Raw genomic sequence first — 19,490 nt, forward strand, 5'->3', positions numbered from 1 at the left:
ACCGGGTACCACTCATCTCCACTACAAATAAGGAAAAAGAGGCTACAATTTGCACGAGCTCACCAAAATTGGACAGTTGAAGACTGGAAAAATGTTGCCTGGTCTGATTAGTCTAGATTTCTGTTGAGACATTCAGATGGTAGAGTCAGAATTTGGCGTAAACAGAATGAGAACATTGATCCATCATGCCTTGTTACCACTGTGCAGGCTGGTGGTGGTGATGTAATGGTGTGGGGGATGTTTTCTTGGCACACTTTAGGCCCCTTAGTGCCAATTGGGCATCGTTTAAATGCCACGGCCTACCTGAGCATTGTTTCTGGCCATGTCCATCCCTTTATGACCATCATGTACCCATCCTCTGATGGCTCCTTCCAGCAGGATAATGCACCATGTCACAAAGCTTGAATCATTTCAAATTGGTTTCTTGAACATGACAAGGAGTTCACTGTACTAAAATGGCCCCCACAGTCAGCAGATCTCAACCCAATAGAGCATCTTTGGGATGTGGTGGAACGGGAGCTTCGTGCCCTGGATGTGCATCCCACAAATCTCCATCAACTGCAAGATGCTATCTTATCAATATGGGCCAACATTTCTAGAGAATGCTTTCAGCACCTTGTTGAATCAATGCCACGTAGAATTAAGGCAGTTCTGAAGGCGAAAGGGGGTCAAACACAGTATTAGTATGGTGTTCCTAATAATCCTTTAGGTATAATTTATTTATGTGATGCAAAGCTGAATTTCAATCATCAGTTTTCATCACACGATCCTTAAGAAATTAATTATGCTGATTTATTATTAAAATTATCAGTGTTGACAACAGCTGTGCTGCCAAATATTTGGAAATATTTTTGGAAACTGCAATACTTTTTTCAGGATTCTTTGAATAAAAAGTTAAAAAGAACAGCATTGATTCAAAATATAAATCTTTTCTAACAATATAAATCTTTGCGATCACTTAACAATTTAACACATCCTTGCTGAATACAAGTTTTCATTTCATTCAAAAAAAAGAAAGAATAAAAATGTACCGACCCCAAACTTTTGAACTGTAGTGTATATTGTTAGAAAAGATTTCTATTTTAAATAAATGTTGTTCTTTTTAACTTTTTATTCAAAGAATCCTGAAAAAAATTATAACAGGTTCCAAAGAAAATATTAAGCAGCACAACGTCATGTTCTACAGCACACATACACAGAAAACAAGGTATATTTAAAGATTTTTTTTTTTCAAAAAATGAAAATCATTTACTCATTCTCATATTACTCCACGTGTATGATTTTTCTTTTTTTTCTTTCTGTGAAACACAAAATAAGGTATTTTTTAAGGTAATAAGGTCTCTCTGTGTTTTTATTCATACGTTGAACATAATATTGGACACAAACAGTTGAAAGTTATTACACCATTCAGCTTTTCAAGTAAACTTATGTTAATTAAACAATGGTTAGATATTGTTACTGTCAACAAGTTGAAAATACTAATAGAATTTATTAATAAATGTTCACAGCAAAAATTCAGATGACATATAATCTGTATTTTATTCATTTCAATAGAACAGATTTACTCAAGAATGAAAAGAACGAAAACCATCTAAATTATTTCAAAGCACCTGTCAGATCTAACCTGAGATTTGTTCCACTGTGTCTTCCTTTGGGAGAACAGGAATATATAATGTAAACAGGTTTTTTTGCTTCTTCTGATTTTCATCTTGTAACAGGGCAGACAAGACGTGAGACATGTGGATCAATGTGCAAAGCTTTGTTCTTAAACATGGTCAAAACAGGCAAGGGTCAAACAATGGCAAACAGGTATATTGAGGGCAAGACAGAAGAGTAATCCAAAACGGGTGTGGTCGATAGGTGGCATACAATATCCTGAGGATGAAGCAAATGGGAAAATCCAGATAACAGCAATAGTCCAGGCAGGGACAAACAGAGTCCAAAACAGCAAGACAAAAGGGTACACCGAAATCACAGGCAAGAATCTAAACACAAGAAAACAGGCAAGGGGAGACTAAACAAGAACTGGCTCTGTAGAGTAGCTATCACTGAATGAGGGATAAATGCTAAACAATACTCGGCAACTTGAGCAGGAGCTGAGTGTGTGTTTTATAGTGGGTGTAATCGCTTTCAGGTGAGCAGGAGATTGGTGACAGCTGTGTGAAATCAGTGTAATGGATGATGGGTAATGTAGTCCAGAGTATAGTGTAACAGTTAGTGTGGTGCAAGAGTCCATATGGCGGATGAGTGACCTCTGGTGGCGACCGGACGGAAGTCCATGGACAGGATTCATAACACATCTCAGGGACAATAACTCCAGCCTACTGAATTCACTGCAGCATAATACATGTTGTGATGTTGTTTGCACACAGCAAGAACTGGTTTATCTTGAAATGTTAAAAAGAAAGTACTGTTTCTGATTCTAAAACCAAGAGTATTCAACCTTTCATGGCTGTTTCTGATCCAGGAGTGTGTCATGTAAAAACTTTCCTGAACCAGACTTTAACAAAGAGGTGAAGATGGTTTTACTGTATATCTGTAAGTGTATGTTAATCCACTGATTCACATAGTCAACAGAATGCAAAACTCTGCATTTCAGTGCTGTGACCTTTAACACAGGCACAATGAATGCTTCTTTTGTAAACGGGTCATACATTTCTCTGAAATGTAATATTGTTTGCTTTGCGTAGGCACCATGGATCTACAGCAAATGTGGAATTATTTGAGATCTCATCCAGTAACTAAAGCATCTTGCTCTAGTATGTGTTGGGCAAACCAAGGAGAAAGAACATAAGTGGTATAAATTTGCTCAAAAGTAACATTTGGCCATTTCTGTTTCAGTGATGTTTATTCCCATTGCTCAAATTGCAATAGGTACATTGAAGTGAATCTGAAAGTGACAGTAGCTATTCCTCTGCTTTTACCTTCCATTATTTAAACTGCTCTTATGTTGCACACCATCACAGGTGCAGTCTATCTGCAAGACTGTCCCCAGCAGGACTATATCCCAGTGTATGTGCTGGTTTGTGGAGTGTTTAGTATATTTCTGGCCTTGCTGTCTTGTCTGCCCTGCACCAGGGAGAAGAGAACAGGGAAGTCATACTGCGCTCAGCCATATTTTCACACTGTGTGGAATGCTCTGGATACATTCTTTTAGATGTGACCCTGTTGATTTGGGTGCTGTTTTTGTATCTGTACTTGTATTCGTGTATCAGCAAAAATCTCATTCTGTGGGCCATCTTCATGGATCTTAATTACAGAGTTCTTGATGGTTTTGTGTGATAAACTCAAATAAAACATGTCTCACTGTTTTTTTAAACATTCTTTAAAATATCTTCTTCTACCAGTTTTGCTTCTCAAGTGATTTTATTATAAGGATGCTTAGATGTTATTGCAAAATGCTAATTAAGAAAATGACTGTACTTGTATCTGCAGTCAAAAACATGAATGACAAAAAAAACCCCTGATCTTCTGAAATTCTGATCATCTAGATTTTATTTTCTTGAACAAAACAAAACCTACTACGGCTTCTCAGGAATGCAAAGTAAAAACCACTGATGTAAAATGATTTTGTAAGCACCTGTCAGACCTAAACAGACATTTTTCCCCACTGTGTCTTCCATCAGGATTTCAGGATTGTAAATATAGGGGATTTTTTCTGGGGGATAATAACCCGAGCCTATTAAATTCATTGCAATAGGTTGTTGTTTGTGCACAGCAAGAACAGGTTCATCTTGAAATGCTACAGTCATGAGGTGACGTAACCATCTAAAATAGTGAGAGCACAACCTATGAAGAATCATTTCAGACTGTTTCTGATCCCGTAAAGACTTTCCAGGACCAGAACTACAGGTAAATATGTTTGTACAGATATGGGAAGGCAGTTTTACTATGAAAAGAGTATTGTTATTCACAAATTTACATAGCAGAATCCAATGCAGTTACAAAATCAGTTTTTAATGCAGTTACAAAGGTAAACAATACTTTAGCGGTATGAAGCTATAGGGGTTATAGTTATTCTGGACTAAATTCTCAGAACACTAATTTATAACTTCAGCAATAGTTTAATATTTTAAAACAAGAAAACTTGTCTTTGATGCGTCAGTCTGTCATATTTGAACTCCTCCATACTCTGCATTCAGTACTGTGATAAAATAAATACAATGAATGCTTTTTGAATCCAGTCATGTGTTTCCCTGGTTGTGATGTTGTATGCTTTGCATAGGCACCATGGATCCAAAGCAAATGTGGAATTATGTGAGCTCTCCTCCAAAAACTAGTATAACTTGCCTTGGTATGGGAGTTTTACACCATAATCATTGTTACTTTTGTACTTAATGAACATAAAGTATATTGACTCAAGTAACTTTCTGGCTGATTTGTATTTCAGTTATTACAAAACTGCTATGCCTGGCTCTTCCCATCGCTCAGATTGCAATAGGTGTGTTGCGGTGAATGTTTGTACTGTAGTTATTCCTCTGCACTTATATTCCATTAAGTTCTCTTATGTCATCTACCATCACAGGTGCAGTCTATCTGCAAGACTGTCCCCAGCAGCACTATATCCCAGTGTATGTGCTGGTTTGTGGAGTGTTTGGTGTATTTCTGGCCTTGCTGTCTTGTCTGCCCTGCGCTAGAGAGACAGAGGAGGGAGGTCAAACCACGCTCGGCCATTTCTGCAATGTGTGGAATGCTCTAGTTTCTACCTTCTTGTTCTGCTGGATGATTAGTGGTAAGATACAATGGTGTATGTGGGAGGAAGAGGTCATTTAGTGTGTTATAGGTCTTTGACATCTTCTGTACATTGTTCAATTAATCCATTACAAAGACAAACAGCAGATTTTCATTTTGGAATCCTGAGAATTGTGAAGTTATGAATGGAAAACACTGTCAATGTGTTTTTGTGTGGGTCTGCCTGGGTGTGAATATGAACTTTTGTTCTGAAAAATAGCTTAGACAATGTTTGTTTAATATGGAACTATAGAAAAATGCCATTTTAGAGAATTTGAATTTAAGGGGGAAAAAATGTTAACAGATTAAACAGGGAAGTAACAAAATTGGTGAGGCCAACTTCTCCAAATGATAATCTGAAATACATTCTATTTCTGAAATAAATTTGTTTCATTTATTTATTTATTTATTTATTTATTTTATAGGCAGTGTGTGGATTTATTCTATTTATCCTCCTAACTACAACCAAACCCTGGCTGGAGATCCCTACTGCAATAAGACCCTCTACCTGTTTGCATTCTGGACCACCACGCTGGCATACATTCTTTTAGGTGTGGCCCTGTTCATAGGGTGCTGTTTTTGTATCTGTGCTTGCATTTGTGGATTAGCAAAGGACTAGAAAAACTCTGTGGGTAATCTTAATGGATCTTGATGACAGGAGTTTGTGTGATAAATTCAATTGAATTTTTTGTAGAAATAATGTGTTTAAAACTAATGTTTAATTGTCTTTAAATTTGATTTGATTTTGGTAGCATTTTAAGCATTGAAAGTGATAAATGGGTGAGAATCGATGTCATTGCTTTTGCTTACAATGAAAATTAAATCTTCTTAATATTACCTTAATACTTATTTTGAAACAGAAAGTGATTTTTGTTATTACGTTCAATTTTTACAAAAGAAAACATAACAGTTGGTTACATCCAGTATAGAGGACTAAGAAAAATGCGTGCATTTGAACAGTTAGAACCCATGTGCAGAGCTTTATTTGCATAAAATAATCCAGTCATTTAGTAGATTGGATTAGATTTATTAGACATTATCAAACCAAAAACAATCGACATAATTGCTCAGAACTGCATTACAAACCAAAAATACTCTACCAGCTTTTTAAGCAACTGAACAGGGAACGAATAACAAGTTAACTTAGTGCTGTACAAACAGTTCAGAATACAAGGATACATTGACCTCTGGCGTTCAGACTGTGACGTGGCGGCCTCCATTGCTACACACAATTATATACTATATGCTATAAACAATTTGTTTTTATTAAAAAGGAGAAAATAAAATCGATCCTCTGACCACATTTTAGTTATAAACTAATAGTATGATAGTCATCCAATTATTATACTCAAGAGGTTATTAAGTGGTAGAAAACAGGAACATTGCTACATAACTTAGCGCTAAAAATAGATTCTGGATGATAGGTGAGTAACCTGCATTACTATAAATATATGTGATTGTATAAGATGAAGCTGAGTAAGGGTATTGTGCTATATACAAGATACAGATATCCGGCTGGTAATGTCATTTCTCAGATATAGCTACTGAAGTGAAAGCAGAAGAATAGACATGCAAACTATTTTGTGCAGTTTGGAAAAGCAGAAGACACTTCCGTTCAAAAGTTTGGGGTCATTAAGGTTTTCAATGGTTTTACAGAAGTCTCTTATGCTCAAGGCCAAATGCTATTACAATTTAAAATATATATTTTTAATTATTATATTTTTTTTAATGTAATGTATTCATGTAGGCTAATGGAAAATCTTATTTTTTCAGCAGCCATTTTTACAGTCTCCAGTGTTACATAATCCTTCAGAAATCATTAATCAGGGCCATTAAAAATGTGTGTGTGTGTTTCTGATTTAACATGCTGATTTAGTTTTTTCATGTTTTTTTTTTTTTAAGAATAGAAAGTTAAAAAGAACAGCATTTATTTGAAATAGAAATCTTTTGTAACATTGTAAATGTCTTTACTGCCACTTTTGGTGTAGCTCACTGCGGAAACAAGTTGCACTCTGATGTAACATTACGCTAGGTTTGACTCAAGGGTTTTGTTGTAAGTTAGGAAATACTGGAAATCCTAACTACTGTCAATAAGACAGATAAGAGAAGAATTTTGCCATTTTCTTCTTAAAGTTATGAGGTGAACACACTACACAATTATGCTGTTTAAAGCCTGACAGGAGACGCAAGAGTAACCTTTTGACAACATTTACGCTGAGGTGAGAGACTTTTAATGATCCTTAGATCCATGTATTCCATTTTAATAATCTACATGGATTAATGTCTAATGATGTCTTATTTTCCTTATTTTTAAACTTAAAAAAGTAATAGTTCATATTCAGCAACTATCATATAATATTCTGAGAATGGACGATTCAAAGCCATCGTCATTTTTTACATCACTGTTTGGTAAGAATATGATGCCTTTTTATCTATGTTAAACTAATATAACCTATATTTTTTCCAAATTGTCCTAGTTTCAGTATATACTTGGCAAAGTATGTAAACATATTCTTGTCTGAGCAATCTGTTTATTTTTCAGTGGTACTGACTGTTGTTCTGGGGGTTATAATTGCTGCCATTGGAATTGGTAAATCATGCATTTTTACCTCATTATTCACTGTTGTCTGTGCTAGAAACATTGTCTTTGTAAACAAATAATGTAGACTTAATAATGTATTCCAGTAAAATAATGACAGAAACATTCACATACTTTATACAGTGAGCAAACACATTCCTCTTCTCCAAAGACTGATGAATTTTTATTTGTATGATTTTTTTAGGGGCCTACTTTCTGAGAGACTGTCCTGTCCAGCCCTACATCCCAGTCTACCTTATAGTATTTGGTGTATTTGTTTTGCTTGTACTGATAGTAAGCCTGGGCTTATTGTTTGGAACACTTGCAAAAGATGTCTTTGAGTTGCTGCTGTTGTCTATGTTGATCATCTCCATCAGCGTCATCCTCTACCTATTTGTTGTCTGCTGGTTCATCACAGGTGAGTATATTTGTCAAATAGGAGTTACAGAAGGAGGGGTGATGATATTTTTTGAAAAGAATAATGGAGACATATGTGAAAGAAGGTTAAACGTTCTCTGCAGATAAAAAATTAAAGGTGTAGTATAATGCCATAAATAATTCACCACGGGCAAGATGGGGCTTTAATTTTTTTTTCAAATTGGTGTTACATAGAGAAAAGAGAGAAAAAGGGCTGTGGCAAAAAAGATAGGAAAACTTCAACACCCATAATGCACCGGGCTTGATCAAACTACACAAGAGCAAGGAATACAAAAATGCAGAAGTACAATCTGTAGTTTTCACAAAAGTCCAGCAGGCCTTTGCTGACATGAATATCTCGGTGCAAATATCATAGAAAAATAATACACTTTGTCTCATATAGTGTTTGACAATCGGTGGACTACCTTTTAAATTAAACAGGAAAATATTTGCAAAAAGAAAATTTATTTTGTTGTTTAAATTTCACAGATATCAAAGGAATATTTAACTCATCTAAAATGTTTTCTCTGTTTATTGCAGGGAGTGTCTGGATATATTCTGTACATCCTCCCAGTTATGACCCAACAAATGGACAGAACTACTGCAACAAAACTCTTTACCTCTTTGCATTCTGGTTGAATACAGTCTGTTACGGCTGTTTGGCTGTCCTGCTGCTTTGTAGTGGATTTTCAGTGCTTTATATCTGTGTAAAAAGTACTTGCCAAAGACCACAGCCATTGGCTTCAAACTCTCAGCAACAAGTATAAGATGTTTTGGAATGAGCATGTTTTTATTCAAATCACAATGTAATCATACAGTATGTTGCCTAAGAATCAAATCCATGACCTTGACATTATATACTATTTTCTAATATAGGGATACAGAAAATCACCTTTTTGTGTGAGCTGTTTTGAGATCACATGTATAATGATATATTTACATCCAATTCAAAATCAAGGCCTAGACTTGAAGGTAATGTACAGCTCAACTTAAAAAATATCAACATAAATCAAATATATACTGTCACTGCCGTGTATAATAGCCATACTACTCGGATTTTCTTAACTGATTAATTTTTTTTTTTTATAAAAATGTATTATATATAAAGGCAAAAAGGGTGGTTGCTATGTTTCAGTTTGGGTTTGCAAAAACAGTTTCTCAATATTTTTTTCAAAGGCAGTGGAAGTGTTTCAAAGCTACTGGCTGAGTCTGATGACCACACAGCTGTGAAAACATACTGGTTGACTCAGAGCAGCTCTATACGGTTTAACTTGAATATTCTATTCACATCTTCATAATAAAGCTAATTTTGGGGCTCCTCATATTTGAAAGCCTATGAGGCAATTTTTATTTTTTTATGAAAATTACATTTTTATGGACTATTTAAGAAATTGTTGAAGACGGAGACTACTGAGACAGCTGCCAGAAAATCTTTAATTGGTAAGAATATCAAGAAAGCTTTAAAAAGCTTTTTAAAAAAAATGTGTGTGTGTGTGTGTGTGTGTGTGTGTGTGTGTGTGTGTGTGTGTGTGTGTGTGTGTGTGTGTGTGTGTGTGTGTGTGTGTGTGTGTTTCCCCAATGTGTGTTTGTGTGCAATGAGTGATGATTAACATGATTGCATGGATGATTTTAATAACATCTACTGGATTAGGTAAAGAGCAGTTTTTGTTTACAGTATAAAATATTGAAAAGATGATTAGTGCTGTAAATGCAGTGATGTAAATGCTTGCTTTTAACTAAGAAGTGTATGTTAATTAACAAAGAAGAGGAAAAGCTTTATCACACCACTGGAAGCCTGTTTTTTATGTCATATGGCTGTTTGGATTAATGTTTCTAGGAGCAATTCATTTAAATAAGTGCCCTGTTCAACCAAACCTCCCCATCTATGTTACTATGATTGGAGTGGCTGGTTTGCTTTTACTGTTGGTCATGTACCTGAGGAACACTTTGGATGACTGTCTGCTGGCTCTGGTCTGCAGTGCCTTCAGCTTTATGCTCTTCCTATTCATTGTGTTCTGGTTCTTTGCTGGTGAAGGAAAGAGATTTACATTACTGGTAGTGTCAGCTGAGTGTCAATATAACATATTTTTATTCACATTTATTTATATATAAATAATAGTGAAACTAAAACCAATGGTGCTCTCATTCTGTCCTTTCAGGTACCTACTGGATTTACTCTATATATCCTCCCAACTATATTCCCACCAGAGACCACTGTCCTAGAACCCTGTATCTGCTTGCATTTTGGATTAACAATTTAGGCTTTCTTTGTGTGTTCATACTGTCTCTTTTTGGTTTGTATATAATTTTGACACCTATGCTTTCTTCACCAGTATGCTCAAATTTAGCTGCAGACATGTAGATAAATTCCAGTAATGCTCTGAAAATGTGCTGTATTATTTATACTGAGTGATCTTATTATATGCATTTGTTACAAGAGGTATTCTTGTAGTTTTCAGTGGTTGTGTCACATTTTTTTACTTTTACATTTATACACATTTATGTATTCATCAAAAATATTTATTTATTTATAATTTTTTGATTGCGATTTGTGAGCAATCAAGCAATCAAAACAGACTTATTTTTTGTAGCCTATTTGTTTTTGAACATTAGCTTTCTTTTTTATGTCAGTATATCTTTTATTGTGAACAGTTGTAAATATCAAAATACATCAATTAAAACACGTGCTAAATTCCATAAAATCATGTATTTTGAATAATTAATTGAGAGGGTTGTTAGGGTTGTTTTTTGTCCCGCCCACAACACTTGCTCGAGGTCAGTTGTCCTGTCACAGCACCCGTCCAAGAAATGTCATTATTCCTGTCGAGGTAACAACAACTGTTCATAAAACTGCGGCATATTTTGAAAATACGCCGTCAAAAGGACTATATCTAGTCCGGCCTAACAAGACGGTTAGTTATGGCTGGTAGGTACACATTTAATCCAATAACGTTACATGTAAAACAAACACGGGGCTTTGCAGCCTGCATTTAATGCACGTTTGCTAGTTGATAGGCCTATGTTTGGCGTGTGCAGGCTGGTTGAGCTTGACCCAGTGCCTGTTACTTTTAGGAGCGGAAATAGCAATGAAGGCATGCTGGGTGGTGTATTGTATATTGCTAGTTTTGTCGCAAGATATACTTCTGTAAATAAAACAGTGGCATCATAGTTGCATATTGACGCGCTTTTTATTTTGTGCCGTTGTTTTGTTCTCTCTTTTGTTGTTTCGTCATGAACGGGCTTGAATATTGTGAATAAGTTGCGGAACTAGTAGCAAAATGCTTGCAGGCACGAGAAATGGCTTACTGTCCGTACAGTGGGTTTCCAGTCGGCGCTGCCGTTTTGACGACAGGGGGCGCCATTATCACCGGTAGGCCGATGCACCTGATTATTTCACTTTGTTTGGCTGAAGCAACATGATTCCACAGCATTTTATCTGCCATAGTCAGCACTTTATTATCTTATGCTGTCAGAGTGTTCATGACTTCCATTATATGTTTTAGGCTGTAATGTTGAGAATGCCTCCTATGGCCTTACTGTATGTGCGGAGAGAACTGCGATACAGAGAGCGGTCGCAGAAGGCTATCGAAGATTTACAGCCATAGCTGTCACATGGTATATCGTATATCCCCAATACAGACTGACTTACTGAACAGAGAATATATATTTAGTATGTTCAAGAATCCTTTTTATCTCACCAACAGTGATATCAAAGATAGTTTTGTGGGACCCTGCGGTGCTTGTCGACAGGTATTAATGGAGGTATGGCTATGTATTTTATCACATATAATGACAGTCATGACTTTTTTTCATTTATCTCAGCTTTTTAAAATCCTTTTCTCTCACTTTCTCTTTTTTTTTTTTTGTTCTCCAACCATGTGTTGTGTTAGTTTGGCACAGAATGGGACGTTTACCTCACTAAGCCAGATGGAACCTATAAGAAGACCAGTCTCCGAGAGCTCTTGCCTTTAGCATTCACCCCAGCTCACCTGCAGAAGAACTGAATGCACTGCCCTCAAATTTAATTTAACTTTTTAAAATCTAATTTTAGGATTGATACCAACTTTGAAGAATTGAAATGTGAACTGTCATGTGAACTGTGCTGGACATGAGGAGTTAGCTGCTTCTGAAGGCCATTTCAGTCACAACATCATCTCAGTCCCCACTAGAGAGCACTACACACCCTGCAGTCTTTAAAAGAAGAAAATAATTTTTTGAAATAATCTGGTCAATTTAGGCAGATGTCTATTTACATGTATGTTCAAAAGTTTGTGGTCAGTAATTTTTTTTTTTTTTTTAAGAAAATAACATTTATTTAGCAAGGACACATTGATCAAAAGTGACAATAAAGACCTTTTATAATGCTAAAAAAAATTCTATATTAAAAAAATGCTGTTGTTTTAAACTTTCTATGCATCAAAGTATGCTAAAAAACAACTGTAAAAAGTTTCCTTAAAATATTAAATATTAAAATCTTAAAATCCCCCCACCAGAATACAGTTGCATTTAAAACAGTGGAAACCAAAAGATAAAGCAGATACGTGAAATGAAACCTTTGTGTTTCCATGTACATTCATATGAAACAAACCATCATGTGCTTGTATGATACTGTGGCCTATGGCTTTTTTTTTTTTAAGAACTGAAATTAAAAGCTTTTAGTATCTTTTTAACACATAGGCTACATAATAATGAAATAGCAATCTAGATTATCTGTATTTTAAAAAGATTATGAAAAGTTGTGGAGGAAAGAAAATGGATGGTTACTTTAATGGATCCTTACTGTAACTGTCTCTTATCAACAGCCACTACCTTGATCAAAAGATTCATCCTGTGTGTGCTAAAGCTTTTGTTACAATTCAGCCCGATGTTTTACGACCTGCCTGTGGCAGCAAATGCAGTAGAAGTCTATTCAGTCTTGCACTTTATAAGATATTGCTGATCAGAGCTATCTCGAGACTCTGTCTATTATGAGAAAGCACAATTTTTCCACTTTACTCATGTTTTTCATTAAGGAGAGTATATTGGTTCTCACGGGCATGTTTGTGGAATGAATTCCAGTTCACTCAAGTTCACTCAAGTGAACTCAGGCTCAATGATGCGCTCAGGATTCGGAAAGGGAGCATAAGGTGGAAACTCTACAGGAACTCTGACTGTATTACAGTCGTGATTGTAGCGTAACTTCTCGAGCAGTAAGTAAATTCAGTGCATTGAAATACGCGCTATTTGAAGATGTTGCTGAAGTCAATCAAGTAGTCTTATCGGTGTCAAAGTTACTTTGGAGTTCCTCCTTAGCGAATGGGCGGATGCAAGGGGAGTCGGCACTATATATACCAGACTGACCGTCAGATCCAGCCTCTGTGGAGCTTAACAACGTCAATCCTTACTGAAACTGAGGCTTCTTCTTTTTGCAGGTATGTCTCATTCATGCATTCACTCGTTGATTAAGAATATAGCGTTTCAAAACAAACAAACAAAACAATTCAGAGAAAACATAAAATAATATGGTATCTTCTGCAAACACGTAAGATTAGTTCACAATATTTTATTGTTCCCATATCTCTGAAATGGGTCGCGAACTGTTGTGAACAATGTGTTTTACGATTAGGTTTAAATCAGTAAAACTTCTCATATATTTCAATTAATTCGAAATAAAATACATTATAGTACGTAAAATTTTGTCCTAGATTTTTGACGTTTTTGGAGTCAATTTTTTCGATGATTAATCATTTTCCGTTTAACTGACAGCACTGAAACTACCATCAAACATGAATAAAGAAGAGGACATGAAGGAAGTAGAACTGAACGAGATGGATCAGGAAAAACAGCCGATGACCGGAGAAACTCCGACAGGCACTGAGAAAAACGGCTGCGTAAAGGTTAAAGTGCCGGAGAACACCGAAGTCAAATTTACGGGCCTCTCCAAAGAGGAGTTAATGAAAGTCGCCGATGCAGCCGGGTATGTCTGTCTCCCTCTCTGTCTGTCTGTCTGTCTGTCTGTCTGTCTGTCTGCCTGTCTGTCTGTCTCTCTCTCTGTCTGCCTCTCTGTCTGCCTGTCTGTCTGTCTGTCTGTCTGTCTGTCTGTCTGTCTGTCTGCCTCTCTGTCTGTCTGTCTCTCTGTCTCTCTGTCTGCCTGTCTGTCTGTCTGTCTGCCTCTCTGTCTGCCTGTCTGTCTGCCTCTCTGTCTGTCTCTCTGTCTGTCTGTCTGTCTGTCTGTCTGTCTGCCTGTCTGTCTGTCTGTCTGCCTGTCTGTCTGTTTTCTTTCTTCTCTGTCTGTCTGACTGACTGTCTGCCTCTCTCTCTCTGTCTGTCTGTCTGTCTGTCTGTCTGTCTGTCTGACTGTCTGCCTGCCTCTCTGTCTGTCTGTCTGTCTGTCTCTCTCTGTCTGTCTGTGTGTGTGTGTGTCTGTCTGTCTGTCTATCTGTCTGTCTGACTGACTGTCTGACTGTCTGTCTCTCTGTCTGTCTGTCTGTCTGTCTGTCTGCCTTATTTATTTTTTTCCTCTCTGTCTGTCTGTCTGTCTGTCTGTCTGTCTGACTGTCTGCCTCTCTGTCTTTCTGTCTGTCTGCCTCTCTGTCTGTCTGACTGACTGACTGACTGTCTGCTTGCCTCTCTGTCTGTCTGACTGTCTCCCTCTCTGTCTGTCTGTCTGTCTGTCTGTCTGACTGTCTGCCTCTCTGTCTGCCTCTCTGTCTGCCTGTCTGTCTGTCTGTCTGTCTGTCTGTCTGTCTGTCTGTCTGTCTGTCTGTCTCCCTCACTGTCTGTCTGTCTGACTGTCTGCCTCTCTGTCTGTCTGCCTCTCTGTCTGTCTGCCTGCCTCTCTGTCTGTCTGACTGTCTGTCTGCCTCTCTGTCTGTCTGTCTGTCTGTCTGTCTGTCTGTCTGTCTGTCTGTCTGACTGACTGACTGACTGTCTGCCTGCCTCTCTGTCTGTCTGTCTGTCTGTCTGTCTGTCTGTCTGTCTCCCTCTCTGTCTGTCTGTCTCCCTCTCTGTCTGTCTGTCTGCCTCTCTGTCTGTCTGTCTCTCTGTCTGCCTGTCTGTCTGTCTGTCTGCCTGTCTGTCTGTCTGTCTGCCTGTCTGTCTGTCTGTCTGTCTGTCTGTCTGTCTGTCTGTCTGTCTGTCTGTCTGCCTCTCTGTCTGTCTGCCTGTATGTCTGTCTGCCTGCATCTCTGTCTCCCTCTCTGTCTGTCTGCCTGCCTGTCTGTCTGTCTGTCTGTCTGTCTGTCTGTCTAACATACATTTGCATATTTTCTGCAGGTGGGTTCGGACTCGTTGGGTCTTGCTGGTTCTGTTCTGGCTCGGCTGGATTGGCATGTTAGCTGGAGCAATAGTCATCATAGTACAGGCCCCACGCTGTAAACCCATTCCTGAGATGAACTGGTGGAACGAAGGTTTTCTTTACCAGATATCTGATGTTAACACTTTCTCTGAAAATGGACTAAAAGGTGAAAATGTCTCCATTTAATATCTGAGTTATTTGATTATTGCTTATTATTTGTGTTAAATCATTAAAACAAAAATGGAAAAACATAATCTCTCCACTTTATACATATTAAATTTCCAGAGGTTCACAACAGGGGTAAGTCTCTGTATTTAAGCTCTTTGCTATGACAACATTAGGAAAAATGCAAGACTGATGGTGTAGCTAAGCCAAAAACTGACTGACTGTCTTGTGACTCGCTCATGTGAGGAACCGTTTGCTGATCTACGCAAGATTCTGCCCCCTCATCACATGCTGCTTTTCACACCACTTTTGGCTGAGTTTGTAGTTACGATATTGCACAAGTGTTCACACACTCACACAATTACTATAGAAAATCTACATTATAGATTAAGATTATCGAGTACAGTGACTGTAAACCCTGATATATTCAGTTGTGCATGCACAGTACTGTGGTTAAACAATCAAAGCAGATTAATAATTGAAAGACCGTACTGAAATCTGTGGCTGGAGAAAAAGGAAGCACCTTAACTGATGGTGATCTCTCATTCACATGCTCTTCTTAACTCTTTCGTATTTCATTCTGTCTGTAGGAGTGGAGGAGAAACTGGACTATCTGAACCAGATGAAGGTGAAGGGGCTTGTTTTGGGTCCGATACACACTGTGCAAGCAGACCACTTGAGCACACTGGAACTAACTTCCATTAACCCTGAATTTGGCTCTGAGAGCCAACTGATTTCTCTGCTGGAAAGAGCACATAGAAAAGGTGACCTCATTTGTTTGTTCTTAAGGTTTTCAAAATAAAACCTCACTTATCCAGTGACCTATTTTGAAATCACAGAACAGGTCACAGGATAGACCTTATCATTAAGCTCCTGTTGCTCTGTTTTAGTAGAAGGCTGTCTGAAATAGCAGTGAGCTGTCAGTTTAACCTCTGACCTCCTGCCTTTTTTCTTATAGTGAATATGTGGCATTTTTTGTAACAATTTCTTTATGTATAATTTGAAATATATTAAAACAAACCAAAATATCCTACAAAAACGTCTCCTCACAAACCATTTTATGGCACATTGAATAAATTATGCCATTTTAGTGACAGTATAGAGGACTGGCTTGGAACTGATTCACTAGCTCAAACACAGTTGTGTTGGTTTAGCAGGAACATCCCTGTGGTTTCCAGTAAATAAAGCCATGTGCCTTCAAATAAAAGCTTCAAATATGAGGCAAACATTAGCCTTTTGTTTTTGTCAGGAAAGAGAAAATCTATAAAGATCATTTAACAGCCTTCTGGTTTGTTGACTCTTCCCTCTGCCTTTTTCCTTCTTTCTGCTTGTTTTCCTCTCTCCCTCTCAGGAATCTCCATAGTGCTGGATCTAACACCCAATTATAAGGGAGTTTCAGCCTGGTTCAACAATGCTGCTTCTGTTGCTGAGCAACTCAAAGTAAGTGCTGATATATTGACGGTCAGTTAGTCAGAGAAAAGAGAAATAAAGCTAGAGATTTATAATATCTCCTGATATTAGAATAAAAAAAAGAAAAGAAAAAAAATAAATTACTCACATTCAGCAAGGATTAACATTAAATTGATCAAATGTGCCAAAATTGTAAAAAAAAAAATAATAATAATAATAATAAAATAAAAAAAATCAGGAAAGTGCATCATAGTTTCCGCAACAATATTAAGCCTTACAAACACTTTCAATATTAATGATTATAAGAAAAGTTTCTTGAGTACTAAATTAGCATATTAGAATGATTTCTGAAGGATCATGTGAAATTGAAGACTGGAGTAATGCCTGATGAAAATTCAGCTTTGCCATTACAGGAATAAATTACATTTTTAAATATATTTAAATAGAAAACAGCTATTTTAAATTGTAATATTATTTTACTAGGTTGCTGTTTTTACTTTATTTTTGATCAGCTAAACACAACTTTGTTTAGAGATTATTTAAATAACTCTAACTTCAGATTTTTTAACTAGTGTAAATGGATGTTGAAAGTTTGTTTTACTATTATGAGTAATTTAATTAATATAACAATATTTTATTAATCATTACTTAGCCATATAAACAGATTTATTTGTTGCATTCTCTGTTTTTATTATAGAAAGCCTGCGTATACTGGCTGAATAATGGGGTGGACGGCATCTTCTTATCTCATCTGAACGACATTGCAAACACAGAAGCCTGGCCATCTCTTCAAGACATATTCAACAAAACTGATGGGACCAAAAAAAGGTATGTGGTCGTAGTTTTGAAGTTTGGTAGTTATTGGAATTTATAAAGAGGGCATTTGTTTAGTAGAAAAGAGACACCTGGTGGCCAGATTTGGGTCACAGCTAAAAAAAAAAGTGAAAGTGAGTGACATACAGCCAAGTATGGTTACCCATACTCAGAATTCGTGCTCTGCATTTAACCCATCTTAAGTGCCCACACACACAGCAGTGAACACACACACACCGTGAACACACACCCGGAGCAGTGGGCAGCCATTTATGCTGTCATATTTTCTTCATGTTCAGTGCATTGCTCAAGGGCACCTCAGTTGTGGTATTGCCGGCCCAAGACTCGAACCCACAACCTTAGGGTTAGGAGTCAAACTCTCTAACCATTAGGCCACGACTTCCCCACAACTTATAGTGAAAACAAATGGTAGACAGACAGAACTTGATTTCAGGGTACTCAGATGTCTCCATCTCTTTCTCCTCATGACTTCCAGAGCTCTGATGGGATCAGTCACCGGTCTCTCTGTGGATGATGTCTCTCGTCTGCAGAACCTGTCGAGTGTTGACCTGCTCCTGACTGGACTGCCTGATCCGGCAGAGCCTGGCGTAAGACAGGCCCAGGTGATACAGTTACTCTACTCCAATCACCTGCAGACGAGTCTGGGCTGGAGTCTGAGTGGACGGACTCTGGGTTCTCTTGCCTCCAGAACTCCAGCAGTGCCTGTAAGGCTCTATCAAATGCTGCTGTTCACCCTCCCGGGCACACCTGTGTTCAACGCTGGAGATGAGGTCGGACTGAAGGCTGGGGTGAGTAGAGCATGCTGTCTTGTAAATTAAAGTGAAAATTAAGATTTTTATAACTTGACATAATTTCACATATACAGGAGAAACCTGAAGCAATGTGGGACTTGGAAAGTCAAGCAGAAGATGACAATGCAACAGCAAAGGTACATTTTCATGATCACATTTTCACATTGCTATATATAGCACTCTAGTAACTGCACATTTTAAAAAACACATTCTGTTTCTTTCTTTTGTCTTTTTGACTCTGACTGTACAGGAGGAACGTAATGCAGTGCGTGACTTCTTTAAAGCACTCAGTGATCTGAAAGGAAAAGAGAGATCGCTTTTGCATGGAGAATATTTCAGCCTTTACAGTTCATCCACTTCATTAGCATTTCTCCGCCTTTGGGACCAGAGCGAACGCTTCCTGGTAGCCTTAAACTGGGGAAGTGACTCTGTTACCATGACACTGACCAATAGTGACCTGCCCGCTGAGGCTCGAGTCTGTGCTTCCACAGATACAGAGAATCTAGCTTTGCATCGTAAGGTGTCACTAGAGAAGTTAGAGCTAGGGCCGAAACAGGCTGTTCTGTTGTCTTATGCTTTTCCTGGCTAGGCACACGGATATAGACAGTCCTTAATGTCTCAGATGAGTTTCAACACTGTGCACAGGTTTGGTAAGACTTTGTCTTTTGAGTGGAAGAGTTTATAGTTTTAATTGTGTTCTCTAATAGGGATACTTTTAAGTGCACTAAGCTATATGAAAGAGTTGTTACAGTTGATGTATGGGATATAAGTTGACCTCCATACAGAGACATGTAGATCTAAAGCCCCTGATATAATAATAAATGAAATGGTTACTGAAGATATGTTTTGTGTTTTTTGTGAAACTGAATCCACTTTCTTGCAGTTAATGCTTACAGTATATCAAAACAAAATGGTTCCCTCTTGAATAAATATATCATAATCTTAAAGCAGGAAAAAAAAAAATGGGTAAGAGAAACATTGTAACACGTTAAGTGTTAAAATAGCTAAATACAAGACTTCGTGTTTAAAAACAGTAAATAAAATCTACAAAATACAATATAATATACAAAAAGAATCTTCTATGCATGCAAACATTTAACACAAAATTACAATATCATTCAAATGATTTGGATGACTAAAGAGTTATTTATTAATTTTTTTTTTTTTTTAAAGAAATTAGTACTTTTATTCAGTAAGTATAAAATCAAAGCATTAAATCAATCAAAAGTGAAAAGACTAGCATTATAAAGACTTACATTGTTCTATAAATTCTAATTTATATTTTAAA

At 37.2% G+C, this 19,490-nt stretch overlaps 4 protein-coding genes across 5 annotated transcripts; all 4 read left to right on the top strand.

Annotated features, from left to right (window-relative positions):
- Nucleotides 1-3,771: 3,771 nt before the first annotated feature.
- Nucleotides 3,772-5,574, top strand: LOC109068941 (transmembrane protein 272-like). Its single transcript, XM_042759695.1, has 5 exons — nt 3,772-3,852; nt 4,226-4,294; nt 4,391-4,441; nt 4,526-4,732; nt 5,157-5,574. Exons 2-5 carry the CDS (start codon nt 4,231-4,233, stop codon nt 5,348-5,350), a joined length of 516 nt encoding a protein of 171 aa, XP_042615629.1. The 5' UTR covers nt 3,772-3,852; nt 4,226-4,230; the 3' UTR covers nt 5,351-5,574.
- Nucleotides 5,575-6,480: 906 nt separating this feature from the next.
- LOC122145591 (transmembrane protein 272-like) lies at nt 6,481-9,050 on the top strand. Its single transcript, XM_042759694.1, has 5 exons — nt 6,481-6,950; nt 7,057-7,140; nt 7,274-7,321; nt 7,515-7,727; nt 8,267-9,050. The coding sequence occupies exons 2-5, from the start codon at nt 7,098-7,100 to the stop codon at nt 8,491-8,493; spliced, it is 531 nt and encodes a 176-aa protein (XP_042615628.1). The 5' UTR covers nt 6,481-6,950; nt 7,057-7,097; the 3' UTR covers nt 8,494-9,050.
- Nucleotides 9,051-10,442: 1,392 nt separating this feature from the next.
- Nucleotides 10,443-12,084, top strand: LOC122145592 (cytidine deaminase-like). Of its 2 annotated transcripts, none has more exons than XM_042759701.1 (5): nt 10,443-10,652; nt 10,966-11,096; nt 11,230-11,341; nt 11,431-11,488; nt 11,617-12,084. In XM_042759701.1, the coding sequence occupies exons 2-5, from the start codon at nt 11,024-11,026 to the stop codon at nt 11,728-11,730; spliced, it is 357 nt and encodes a 118-aa protein (XP_042615635.1). In that variant the 5' UTR covers nt 10,443-10,652; nt 10,966-11,023; the 3' UTR covers nt 11,731-12,084. The 2 variants fall into 2 exon arrangements, with proteins under 2 accessions (XP_042615635.1, XP_042615634.1); XM_042759700.1 differs by having other exon boundaries at nt 10,445-10,652; nt 10,986-11,096; nt 11,617-12,083.
- Nucleotides 12,085-12,440: 356 nt separating this feature from the next.
- LOC109093027 (4F2 cell-surface antigen heavy chain-like) lies at nt 12,441-19,040 on the top strand. The gene is made up of 9 exons (XM_042759699.1): nt 12,441-13,137; nt 13,472-13,682; nt 14,981-15,168; nt 15,758-15,931; nt 16,519-16,607; nt 17,275-17,405; nt 17,887-18,199; nt 18,277-18,339; nt 18,453-19,040. Exons 2-9 carry the CDS (start codon nt 13,492-13,494, stop codon nt 18,789-18,791), a joined length of 1,488 nt encoding a protein of 495 aa, XP_042615633.1. The 5' UTR covers nt 12,441-13,137; nt 13,472-13,491; the 3' UTR covers nt 18,792-19,040.
- The last annotated feature ends 450 nt before the right edge of the window (nt 19,041-19,490 follow it).

This window comes from Cyprinus carpio, chromosome A7 (assembly GCF_018340385.1).
Source record: "Cyprinus carpio isolate SPL01 chromosome A7, ASM1834038v1, whole genome shotgun sequence".
In the NCBI taxonomy this organism is placed as follows: domain Eukaryota; kingdom Metazoa; phylum Chordata; class Actinopteri; order Cypriniformes; family Cyprinidae; genus Cyprinus; species Cyprinus carpio.